The sequence below is a fragment of the Acanthochromis polyacanthus genome, chromosome 16, assembly GCF_021347895.1.
Source record: "Acanthochromis polyacanthus isolate Apoly-LR-REF ecotype Palm Island chromosome 16, KAUST_Apoly_ChrSc, whole genome shotgun sequence".
In the NCBI taxonomy this organism is placed as follows: Eukaryota; Metazoa; Chordata; class Actinopteri; family Pomacentridae; genus Acanthochromis; species Acanthochromis polyacanthus.
Window position 1 is genome coordinate 14,041,844 of NC_067128.1, and position 13,558 is coordinate 14,055,401.

General features: G+C 39.9%; 1 protein-coding gene across 5 annotated transcripts in view; it reads right to left on the minus strand.

The window, feature by feature from the left end:
• The window catches only part of LOC110962927 (unconventional myosin-VI), a 206,092-nt gene that overhangs the window by 163,369 nt on the left and 29,165 nt on the right, over positions 1 to 13,558 (minus strand). For all 5 annotated transcript variants that reach the window (XM_051960537.1, XM_051960540.1, XM_051960539.1 and 2 more), the window contains exon 2: positions 6,757 to 6,891. In XM_051960537.1, the coding sequence (XP_051816497.1) occupies positions 6,757 to 6,873 (117 nt within the window). In that variant the 5' untranslated portion in view covers positions 6,874 to 6,891. The remainder of the gene's footprint in view (positions 1 to 6,756; positions 6,892 to 13,558) is intronic.

Consider the following 13,558-nt stretch of genomic DNA (forward strand, 5'->3'; position numbering starts at 1 on the left):
CCTACACAATCTGTTTGCCATTTTTTTTTACACTGCAGAGTTTTACATTTGAAAATGATTCTGAATAGTTTTCTTTTGCAAACTCTTCCATTTTCTCCAGCAGGATTTTGCAGTGGCCCAGCTGGTTAAGTGTCACCAGCAAACGCCAGCCCACACAATCACACCTCCTTCTTCTCTGCGTCGGCTGGAACCAGAAATCTGAAGCGTAATTTGTGCTGTTGTTAACTGTTGGTTTGTGAGGCTCAGAAATGAACTTCTCCTCCGCAGCAGAGGAAAATCTTCGTCGACTTTTTCCTGAGGTGTTTCTACTGAAAGCCAGTTTCACTGAAGTGAAATTTGACTTCCATGTGTTAAAGTAACGATGGACTGTTGTTTCTTGTTGCTTTGCTGGGCAGTTCTTATCATATGGATTAAAACAGCAGCTGAATGAGACTATTTCCTGTAGACCAACACTACCTCTACCAGTTAACTTTTGACAAAACTTTCATGAAATTATTTTCAGTTTCAGTTGGGAAAGTTGGAGTTGCTGTTTCGTGTCTATTGGACAAGTTTCATGCTGTCCGGATGCAAAGAGGCAGAAACAGCGGATCAGTCATTCCAGTATGTTCACTGTGTCAGAACGTATTAGCACTAGCTGTTTCCACCTCCTATTATTAATGGTACATCAACTGATAAAAAAAATTGCAAATAAAATTAATCATGGAATCTAAAAAATGAAATGTGTAGTGATTTGTTTATATATTTTTCTCACCACACAATTCAAGATATGTTAAAACAGTTTCGATACGCTGCATTTAGGTCAAGTAGATGTGTCCAAACTAGTACTAGTGCTTTCAATAAACATCGTTAAAAAGACAATGGACATCAGTAACCACTGCTCTCACTCTCATATAAAGCTACAATCTCTTGAGCTAAAAAAAAAAAAAAAAAAAAACTATTCCAACTTCTTTAACCTTCGTGTTGTCCTGCAGGTCAAAATCGACCTGTTCTAAAGTTTTTTAAATGTGGGAAGAAATATGCATTTTCACAGTGAAATTTCTGATGTCCACATTCTCAACATTTTTGGGAAATCTTTGAACATTTTTGGTGGAAAAAATGAAATGTTAAAAATGTTTAAGAACCTTCACCAAAAAAATCATTGATTTTTTGGTAAATTTCATTGGATTTTGGTTGATTTTTTTGGTGAATGTTCTTATAGAAAATATTAGTAGTTTTACTGATATATATGTAATTTTTAGGATTTTTTTTAGATGTTTCCTCACTTTTTGAAAATATTCACACAAAGGAAACAATATTTTTTGGTGCCTGTAAATGAGGACAACAGGAATGGTCAAATTTCCTCGAGTCAGAAGAAATGACAAACATCTGATAATTTTGAGGTTCTCAAATGAGAGCCTTGATGCTTATTCTTAGTCATACAGTGCAAGTTAAACATTTGGGGATTTTTAAATACCAGTTGGGGGGGGGGGCATTTAATGGTGTCAACTTGGCATTTTCCACAGCTATCTTATTCTTTAACAATCAACAATCCAGTCAAATTGACCCTCAATGGTACCAAAGTTGTACTCTGCTTCATTGTTCCTTCTAAAGTTTACTTTTACTTTCTCAGTTCCAAGTCTGTAGCTCGTATCCACACATCCCACATTCTTCAAGTTTAAACCAACCATGCTGAACTAATACAGGAGGGTTTATGAGGACACATGTGACCTCAGTGTTTTGGAGAGAGGGGGTGTGTGTTGTATTTCTGTGATCTTAAGACCAATCACTGCCAGCTCCTGTAGGCTCCAGCAGGCTCTCTGCAGGGCCCAGCCTTTTAATCTGCCCCTTTAAAGAGGCACTGCAGACCCTCAGTGCGCCAAGGCTGCAGAGCCAAGGTGACGTACAGTCGATTCATTCTTTCCAGGGGTGGCATGTTCCACATTCTCAGCCCAAACTGGACGGATTCCACAATCCTGCTCCGCGTGAGGAGACTAGAGGAGGAAGTAGGGGGAGGTGACGCAAGGCCAATAATCTGGGGAGAAAAAGCTGAACAATGTTTATTCTTCACCACTACGAAGGTGGAGAAACAGTGACTGAGTCTAGAGGTTGCCCTGCAACCAGAAGATCAACCGAATATTGATGTCAACCTTCAGTTTGCAGCCTTTTCACAGACTTAAACTTGGACTTGTAGGGTGTAGCGGAGATGGCAAACCTACCTCACCAGCACACCATTCCCATCCTTTTCTGAGACTTTCCAAAACCAATGATCCAACAATTACACCTTAAACACTGTGACTGACCAACCAGCCAAGTTAAGGACGGAGCCAAGAAATGAAAAAGTCCTTCAGCCCCGCTTATTGATTCAAGATAAAACTATATGTGGCACTGAGCAGCAGTCAGAGAACACATCACATAAAATAGTTCTGACAGACCTTTAGGTGATGGTTAGGCTATCAGTGCAAACAGTGCCCAGTGTTTATTCGTCTGACTTTTCAACATAAACCTCCTCCTATAAATAATAATTAGTAAATTTGTGTTTTCATCCAGTAAAACTGCAATAATTGATCAATTACTAAGAAACAATTTTGACAACCAATTGATTTAAGTATACCTTTAAGGAAAAAAAAGGGAAAAAAAAGTCAGAATTAAACTATTTGGGCTTCTCTCCTTACTGTTTCTTTACTTCTCTTTGACAGTTATGCTCAATATCTTTGGATTGTGGACAACACAAGACATTTGTTATCTTGGGTTTTGGCAAACAACATTTTTTCCCCCATTCTCTGACATTTTATAGTCAAAACACAAAATCAATTATGGCATAATTTCATTTTGGGATTGCTGTCTGCAGTTTTTGGGCCCAGCACAGTGCTCCAGTGTGATACTGGCAAATTAACATCTACAGACAACAGCAGACTCTGTAAGCAATAAAGTTACCAAGCAACTCTCAGCTGGTGCTGTCAGATGAATGCTGACTATGGGTGATCAAAACTCTGAAGTGGTATCTGTTTGATACAAAGCAGTCATTTTGTATGTAATGGGAGTTAATTTTTTAAAAATATTTGTATCCATTTAAGTGCAAAAGGGCTATGTGCACGTGACATGAAAACGGCAATACAAGACTGGTCTGTTTTTACATTTGTGGTACTCTGCTGTGCTATGAGCATGTGCTGCTCATGCACCTGGTGTAGCCACGTTCATCGATTATAATGTAAACTTAATGTTGCAGCAGCTGCTCTGCAAATGGTTTGAATATGTTCCGTTTTTGTCGATCTTTATATACAGTCACAGTAAGTAGTTTAGCCTCCTCATCACTGTGAAGATGAAAGAGCATGTTGGTTGTCACAGTTAGCAATAAGCTCAACAAAATAACAGCATTAGCTCCAGCCAACCAACACTCACTTCATCAGTGTAGATCACCATGGCTACCACATCACAAAAAAAGTATATTTGAACAAACATCCTCTACTTCTTTCTTATGCTGGCTGTGTGTCTGTGGTTTTAAAGTCTTACTAACTTAGGTTCCAAAATAAGTAACTCTGGGACTCAAATTATCACATCACTTTGTGCCTATTTAAATATCTGGTGCAATAACAACTCAACGGGCAGCTTCCTTCTAAAATCCGTCAAACACTGTGTTCTCCATCATCAGCACTGAGGAAGATCAAGCTGAGGCTGCCCTCTTGGACACTCAGACACCACACTACAAAGCCTCTGTGATTGATAGTATGACGGCGTATCATGCTCTCCGTCTTTCTCCTGACGTCCATCTCAGGAGATCTGCCAGCGAGTGAGCACATCGTCACACACTGGCACAAACTGGCTGCAGAAGAACAAACAGCACATTGTTGTGATTCAGATTGTTACAGGCCTCTGCTACGGCCGGAAACTCGCTCTGACAGCAGATCTGAAGAGGACAAGTCGCTGTGTTTCAAAAGCAGCGGTTATACAGTGAAAACAGTTTTTGCAGGCTGTGAGAACAAGAAAAAAAGGGCATTTTCACCTTGGACTCAGCCTCACAGGAAACCCTTTTACACCCTTTGTGCTGCCTCTACCTATAAAACGACTTGGGGTCAAACACCGTTAAGGTTAGGGTCATGGTTGCTGTGGATCTGCCAGCTCCTTGGAGACAAACTCAGGGCAACAGAATCTCATCATGTGACCAACAAACGGCCTTTTTTTTAAACTATATAACCAATGTGGCTCTAAAGTGCAAAATCAGACAATACAGTATGAAAAAAGTTAAACATAAATTTGAGCGTTGCTATGATGAATACACCTGAGAAAGCCGGCAGTGTTTTTGCTCCTGCAGCAACTTTGTGGTGAAGAAAAACTGGAAACATCAGTAGAGAACAAACCCAAAAAAAAAAGGGGGGGGGGGGGGCATAAAATCAGTCCATATTGTCAATGCTAACATATCACAAGTGCCTTTAAAATAGATATTACAATGGGAATATCTAAAACATTCTGTATTAGCACCGCTTTTTGAAATGATCTTGTGAACAGATCAGCTCAAACTACAATATTTAGGAGCAGATTTATGATGTGAAGAACAGACAGGCTTGAATTTGTTATGCTGTATATTAGGGCTGTTATAAGAACCGATACTTTGGTACAAAAACAATGCCAGTAATCTAAAAACATAGCAGCACTTGCTTTAATTTCTGTGTCATAAGTACCAGAGACACCAGATAAAAACATGTGGAATGGAGGTGGCCAAGACTTGTCCAAAGAAGTGTTACAGGGGGGGGGGGGGGGGGGGGGGGAGTAAACTTATCGAAGCAGCTAAAAGACAGAAGTCCAGATCTGTACACCAAATTTTAAGCTGGGAAAGGTTCAGCTGTTCCTTCGTTTTTCACAACATGTCATGTGTGTTTAAAAGTCTCCACAAGCAACATTCACCAAGGCTAACGGCTAACAGGCTGCTGTCGTACAGCAGTCTTTGCTGGTTGACACACTGCAGTGAAGCTCGTCTGGAAGTGAGCAGGAGGCCAAATGTGAAGCGTTTTAGCTGAAGAAGCAGTCCAAGCCGATATCTCTGCACACATTAGGTTCATTTCTCGGGAATCCTACACTGCACTAAATCCAGTGTAGCTGTTCTCAGTCAAAGCTGACCTCATCCGTTCATAAATGAGCAGCCTGTAAAGATTTCAAGGCCTACGGAGGATGACTGTGATGCTTAGGACAAGATTTATGTGGGGTGTTGCTTTAAAGGTCAAGAGAACTTTATCTGCAGCGCATCATTTGTAGTGCCAATGTGCAAAGATCAGAGCCATAGTAACTAATAGCCAGGTGGCGTCAATAATCCTGGATGCAGACGGTGATCATTCAGAGCTGAGGAGGTAATAAAGTGTATAAACCGACGGCATCGCTGCTGAAGGACTGCTGTAAAACTGCCTCGCCTCAAGCTGCACTACATTCTAGCAAGGAGCCATCTAGCAGCTTTTTACTAAAACAGTAAGAAAACACGCAACAGCAGAGCATCAACTTGTAGCACAAGCTAAAACATTACAGAACAGTACAAATACACTTTTCCCACTTAAAACATTACACAGAAGGTGGACGCCACACACAGTGCAAACACACACAGTCACGCTTCCATTAAACAGTGGCAGTTCTGTGTTTTATAGGCCGACAGTAAACACAATTAGTGAGGAGCCTCTTTGAAAGGGATCGCTCAGTCACCGAGGCCTTTCCGGGGGAAAGATTATCAAGATGGACACGAAGCTTTGGGCGTTGCCGTGGCGACAGCATCTCAGGGACATTAAAAGCTTCGCTGAGAGCGATATGGCATCTCATCCAGCGGAAAAGTGAATTAGCAGCGAGCAGAGGTGGGAGGCAGATATCAAAGAAAGCCTGTTTGTCTTGCTGTGAAGAGCCACTTGACTTCAGATAGCGCTGATTAATTTTGCACTCAAGCACATTAGACCCGCAGGCTGCCGGGTATGAAGGTGAATCATTCAGCGAACGATGTTTTATTGCTTCCAGAAATGTGGCCTCTTCTACACCAGATTAAGTGGCACATTAAATCATTAACACGCTGCAGGTAAAAGCATATCGGAATAGGCTTGGCAGGAAACGGGGAGAGATCCAGGAAGAGTGAATCAGAGTGTGGAATATGGCCTCTCTTTATTGGGCCTTTTAATATCGTTCAATGCTCTGTTATCACCTTTGTTCTCTTATTTTTCCATTCATTGTTCTTCCTTGTCAAAACCTGGTGCCAACACGACCTTTGACAGTTTAGTCTGACATTTGGGAGCATTCCTAGTCAGGATAACGTCGGATTTTCACAACGGTGACATTATAATGATATCTACAGAATAAAAATAACGCTATCAGTTTTCACCTTTAACTATTTGTGTGTGTGTGTATGTTTTGTCTCTTTTTGGCAAATTAACTAAAGCTAGAGTCTATAACCATAACTGTAGTGTATGCTGATGCTATGTTCAAGTGTCAGTCAGCCTAACCTTCCTTCTTTAACTATCGCAATTGTTGTGAAGATATACTATATCATAACACATCTCTGTAAACTCTTAACATGCAGTGGAGATGAGAAGCAGCTACAGAGTAAGCTCACTTTTCAATCGTGGCACCTTTAAAGCTTTTAATTCACCTCTAAGCAGTGACAGAAAACAAGTGATTTGTCTGAAAAGAAGGTGAATGTATTATTGATGTATTATTGATCTCATATGGCAACAGATGGAGGTTTTGGTTCTTGGACAGATTTTTTCATTGGATTTCTACTGCAGCCCAAGTGCAGGAAAAATTCAATTCGCTCACCTTTCCCTTCTGTTTGAGAGGTTCGATGGTGAGGCTGTCAGCTCCGATGTCCACTATGGTTCCCAGCTGGAACCCGTCCGTTGGGTGGGGCGCCCACACCGGCTTCCCATCCTCCATCGTACCGCTCTGAAGGCTCTGGAAAACATGACACACCATACAGTCAGAGGATTTTTATAGGGCTGTAGCATATAATGTTTTCCTTGTATGACATGAGAAAGCGTGTTGCTGTTTGTGTTCTGAATTTAGTGGCACCTGAGATCATAAAACCTGCAGAAATCCCCTCTAACAAAACATGCAAAGAGGCATTTTAATCTTCCTGGTCTCTAATTTTACTCAGCAAACAAGTTGCACCATCAAAACCCTCTAAGGAAGGCAATACACGCACAAAATGGAAAATCCTGGGCGTAAAATAAAAAGTAATAAAGCTCTGACATTCAAATGTTTTTGAAAGGGTTGAAAAACAGTTCAACAGCAGCTGTTAGGACGAGGACTGCAAATACTAGTTACAAGTATCAGCCATCTAGTTTCTGTGTCTTTCTGCTATAATGAGCACACTGCTAACATAAAACACACATTGAATGGTCCCAACCCACACAATAAAGAAATTAGAGATTTTTTTAATGTTTCTTGTGAAGACACTGCACATTGATACCCATCCAATTAAACACAACATTCATTTAAATAAGTCATAAAATATTAAAGTTTAATTTCCCCTGCTGCTCCTTTTAATCGGATTTCTTCAAAGCAAAAACATTTCTTGACGTTTCCATCGCTTTTCTCTTCTTCCTTAGCCATCGTACTTGGTTTAATCTCTTCCCTCTTTGATGCAAATGGAATAAAACCTACATAAACCATGTAAAACATGCTATTTCTGCACAGGCATCTTTGGGTCTCCAGAAAATCTTCTCATAAATGTAGCGTAATGGTTGATGGACTCGCTGATATTTGAACTGTTTTAATGCTTTCAACTTTTGGAAAAGAAATGACGGTGTGATGCAGTTTTTAAGTTGTCCTATTCTTATAAAACCTCCAACTGTGAATATGTCTGTTTTCATAAAGGTTAGCACACTGTAAATAACATCAAAAACAACTGAAAATAAGTGTCGGGCTTTATTAGTCCATCTCTGGTGGTGTTGTTTGTACACAGAGTATATTAAACTTTTCTGAAAACCAGTGGATCTTAAAATTTAATGTGGTATTTAGACTTTTTAGGAGATTTTGAGATCTTTTGATTCGGTTTTATTAGCCTTTTTTAAAATGACTTTAAATAAATTGTGCCACTTCTGTATAAAAACTTTCCTCATTCCAAAGCCGTTTTAATGACGGATTAACTCGCCTTCATCTCTAACAGCAGCAAATGTTCTGGGGTCTGTTCACTTTAGAGAAGATTCACGGGAATTAAAGAAACCGTGGCCCGAACACAAACTGCATCGACTCCTGTGTTCGGAGCTCTCCGGGGCTTTGTGGTAGCTAGCAAACCAATTACAGTGTTATTGAGTCAAACCAGCAGCTGATCGTGTTACTGTGGATGGAGAGCAGCGGATCGAGGGTTGCTCCCTGTGGGACAACCCCAAACGCTTTTCGCCTCCACTGGTGTACAGCGCAGAGAAACAGTTTAGTTCAGGTCATGTACTGTTGCTTCATGGTTGCATTTAATCTTACATCCATCCATGCATTATCTATACACTGCTTAAACCTCATTAGGGTCCCGGGGGGGGGGGGGGGGGGGGGCAATCTAGAGATACAAATTAACCTCAGCATGTTTTTTGGACTGTAGGTGAAAGTACCCAGTACATTTTTGTTCTCTATGAATTTCATGTGTATTTTATTATGAATTTGATGTGTTTTTAATGTAATATTTGTATTGTATTCTATATTGTATGCCATCTTTATGACTGCAATATTTTATTATCTGTTAGTGTCATGTATTTTTATTGTGCAAAGGACTGCAGATGGAAATTAGCTCTGTGCTAAATCTGGTGCAGGCATCTTTTTAATGTTACTGCACATTGTCCTTTTAAATAAACTAAACCTACAAAAAACTCACTCATGCAAAGGGAAAATATGTAAACTCCATGTAGAAAGATCCCAGGTTAGGACAAAAAAACGCGGATCTTCTAGCTGCAAGGTGTCATTGCTAACCACAGATTCACTGTGCAGCCCTCTAATCTTACAGCACAGGATAAATCAAAAATAGGGATACGCGATATATTATAAGCTCATAGAAAGAAAATCATTTACAGGGGGTCCTCAACTCACGTCGCAGTTCCGTTTCTACAAATTGGTGTCAGTCGATTTTTGACGCAAGTCGAAACTCCAGAGAAAATGTAAACAAAGCCATTCCGTGCAACACGATATTGATCAGTTCTTCATAAAAGTCATAAATAACAATGACTTTCAGGCATTTGTGAGTCATTTTACAAGAAAATAACAGAATATATTGCATTGTTTTTACAACTAGATCTAATAAGGCCGATGTTTGTCGGTGTTTTGCCCTGTTCCAAGTGTTTCATTATATCTAATTTCACTTACATGCTGTGTTGCCCTTAAGGCAGAATTATCAATGTACTTCTCTTTTTAAAAGCCTTTATTCTGAAATTGTCTGTTGACAGTTGTCACTTCCTGTCCGCTATGTTGATGTTCAGCTTTACACACACGTGTTTTCCTGGAGGCACGACTCTACTTTGTAAACTCCACAGAGGCAACGTGGTAAGTAGTTAACTTCACTTTTTGACAATTTATTTATGTTGCTTTCACTCTGTAATGTGTATCGAGAGCCACAGTAAAGTCAAGTTTGCTACGACTACTTACAACCAGCGAATGCAAACAAAGCCGTCTCATAGCGCAGCATGACGACGTATTCCTCCACTCCACTCGTGAACTAGTTCCACAAAACCAGTTCTGACTGAACAACGAAACGCCGTAGGTCGAGAATGTTGTAAACCGAGGACCCCCCTTTACTGTTAATATTTTGATGCAGGAATTTGATTACATCTGCCACTAAGCCGTCACCTCCTTCACATATCTTTGCTTGACTGCAGAGGTTAGCTAACCGTGTCTCATTTCATTTCACTATCACCCTGCCAGCTTTGACTCCTTCCACTCAGCGTCACCACACCTGCGCCTGCTTTGTTTGCCAGCTCGGCTTGTTACCCGTCTGTTGCACTAACCCTGCTTTCCATCTCCCCTGCAGCCTCGCTGGCTCTGACTCCGGTCTGTCTCCTGTCCGTTCAGCCTCAGCTCCCCACCTGTTCTTTCAATAAACTACCAAGTCATCTCCAGTCCACCTCTGTGTGTGTCAGCGCTCAGGTTCACCGGTTCGGTTGCCCTCACACCGATCATGCACAGCACAGCTGAGGACACGTCACGCATTCAGAGAGTGTTTCCCTGCCGTTAGACTGATGTTTCTCCTCACACACTCCTCCTGCACGGTTCAGGTTAAAGGTTAAGCATCCCAGAGAATTACATTCTATTCACACACGGGGGGAAATCAGGAGTGTTTGCAGTCGTTCAGAGCAGCCAGCGGAGCAAAAAGCCAGCAGTGATATTGTGAAATACAAGAACATGCATCTTTATAGTCCTGCACTTTGTTGTTCAAATCAAAATTGCACACATTTCTGCATATTTGCACCTGGACTGTCTCTTATTGTCACAGCTGGCCAATCGCAGTGCATAGACCCTGCCCCCACCTATCCATACCATCACCCGACCTACAGTTCAAGCAGAGCAGAGACAATTGGATCAGGTTCAGGTTGAAGTACAGGGAAGAGACTTCAACATTTTATCTAACCTCTGTATGATTTAATCCTCAATATGTAAATTACTCAGGTAAAATCACACCATAATAATGATATTGAAAGGTCTTAATTACAATAGCTTTACTTACACTTTATTAACACCAATCACAATCATTTTTACTGATAGGGCTATCCAAAAAAAGTTATTATTATTACATCAATATCTAACTGTAATACATTATAATAAGAATAACAATACCACTATTAATAACAATAATAATAATTATTATTATTATTATTGTTGTCATCAATGATATTTAATAATAATAGTTGTTGTTATTGTTATTCTCATTGTTAACTATGCTATATAACAATAATAATAGTTATTGTTGTTATTATTCCGAACTATGTTATTTAATAATAGACAATTTTTTTTACACAGATATACATAAATAGCTTCAAATGCTGACAGGGAGTTGTTGTGAATAATATCGAACCTAAATATTTATTCATCTTATCCACAGATTTTAACACTTTACAGACTACTGCAAAAAATAAATAAAAGATGGAAATAATAAAAATAAAATTTGAAAATATTGCACAAAATAAATGCACTGTGACAAAACTGTAAAGATGAAGGCTCTCTAAATATTTATATTGTATTGGAAAAATAAACTTTTTACTCTAAAACTCATGTATTTTCAACTTTACATTTTTGCATTTATAAGAAGAATATTATCAGTTATCACATCAGCATCAGTCACAACAAATCACTAATTATCAGTTATCATTATGAGCCCCTCAGTTATCTTATTAGTGCATCTCTTATCAAAAAAACATCCCGAAAGAATTGATAATTGGAATAAAGTCGGCTTCTCTGGATATACATATAAATTGGGTGTTATCAGTAGCTGGTTAATGATATATTTCTCACAGGAAACACATTCCATACAAGTTGAAAGCAAAATGCAGCCCATGAAGCTTAAAGCTGCTGTCCGGAGTTTCCGTTTGTTTTCAATTTATGTATCATTTTTTAACAAAGCTTAAATGTGTTAGTCTAGTTCGATACTATAATATAAAGTTAGTATAACGCGATATGAAAATTTATTCCTGAGCTCCGCCTTCCTCTCATAGACCCCCATGTTATTCCAAAAAGCGCCGGTTGCTGCTGACCAATCAAGTTCGAGCTTCAGCTTTGTCATGCTGTCAATCAACGGTTACGCGCACAGCAAGCAAGCCCATGCAGAGGTGGGCGAGCTACGCACTACGCAACCGCGCGCACATTTGTTTTGCTTGTGGAGGAGCTGAGAGAGCATCAGGGCTCAGCAACTTCCAGAAAAGTTACCAATCCCACGGCTTGTCAGGCCAAGAGACTGCAGGACGTTTTTTGGCTCGAGGTGCTCGCGTCGCTCCCCGACCACGGCCTCCATAGCCCGGCTGACGGCTTCGTTTAGATGCCGTGGTCGGGGTGCTCGCCTCGCTCCCCGACCACGGCCTCCATAGCCCGCCTGACGGCTTCGTTTAGATGCCCGACCTCTGGAGGAAGATGTTGGGGCGTCTGGGACATACTCTTCGTCAGAGGAGTCATGCAATTCTGAACTCTAGATAGAAATAAATAAACAATCTAACACATATACACGCGTAAATGCACTAAGTCTGATAAACAACGTCATCGAGAGGGATACACGAGTGTAATCACATATTGAAACTTTACTCGTTCGTCCTAGCAGATTCATGTTATTTTGGTATTAGGACAAGTTAGACTCAATACAGCATTCTAACGTAATTCCTTTATTATTTACTAAATGTACTAAATGTAGAAGAGGGGAAAACAGCAAAACAGGCGAGATGCTGCAGCACTCCGGGCACTTCTCTCATGTACTGCGCGCGTGCACAAATAAAGGGGCGAAATCAGAGGGAGGGTGGGACCACCAGTGTTTTGGGAGACGCTGCGATTCAAACTCCGGACAGCAGCTTTAACTGAATGCACTGAACTGATTGTAAATTTCACTACTGCTGAGATGATTAGCATTATAACCTACTATTCAACACACATTAAGTATGTCAACATCCTGAGTCCTGCTTCTTTACATGTGAACAGGTTCATCTTTTGGTCGTTTCATTTCACTGCAAGTTATCACCACCTTTGTCTCTGAGGACTTGTGATGAACAAACGCTTTTATTTTCAGACATTTTACTGAGTAAAAAATAACCATTAATAGCAGCCCTCACTCCAAACTAAAAACGCCTCATTTTTAGGTCTTGGGGCTCTAGTCTAAGGCGTTATGTCTTCAGATTGTAATATCTCTTAAGCGCCTTGACGTCATTTAGTCAAATTTGGCACAAATATTTTCTTGGACTCATTGGTTTTGGTGGGAAGAGGTCAAATGTCTCTCTTACCTTATAAGACACAATTTATGCACACACAAATTATGTCAAAATTTAAGGACAAAGTATTGAAGTGATGATGTTTTACAACCTCAAAGTCAAAGGTTAACTTTACTGTGACCTTATAATGTTCTATGAAATCCTTTCTGGCCATTATTGGATGATTATAAACTATATATGGAAGGATTCAACTGAGAGGTAGTAATTTGAAATATCTGTTTTTCTTTTACCATTTTGTTTTAAGCTCAGTTTTTCTAATTTATTGTTATTGCATTATGCAATGTTTGATGCCACCTTATACTATAAACACATGTGACAAATAAACTCTCTTGACTCTTGTTGATGCGATTTCTCAATTAAACAAAAACTAATTTTAAGATGTAGAAATTCACAAACTGACACTTATGTCTTATCCCTCTATGAAACTACGAATATGAAAATATCCCAAAAGCTGTTCATCTGGATACAAAATGCCGCCTACATGACAGACAGTCCTGCTGGAACAAAATTTAGGTGCATTCAGATTCACTTAAATCCATTTTCAGCAGATGATTCTAAAAAGAAACTTCTCGAGTCAAACTCTGAAATGATCCATGTAACTTAAGTAACATTGACCAAAACTCTTTGGTTGTGGAGGCGGACTTTAAGCATCAACCCAAAGTCAAAGAAGAGCGTTT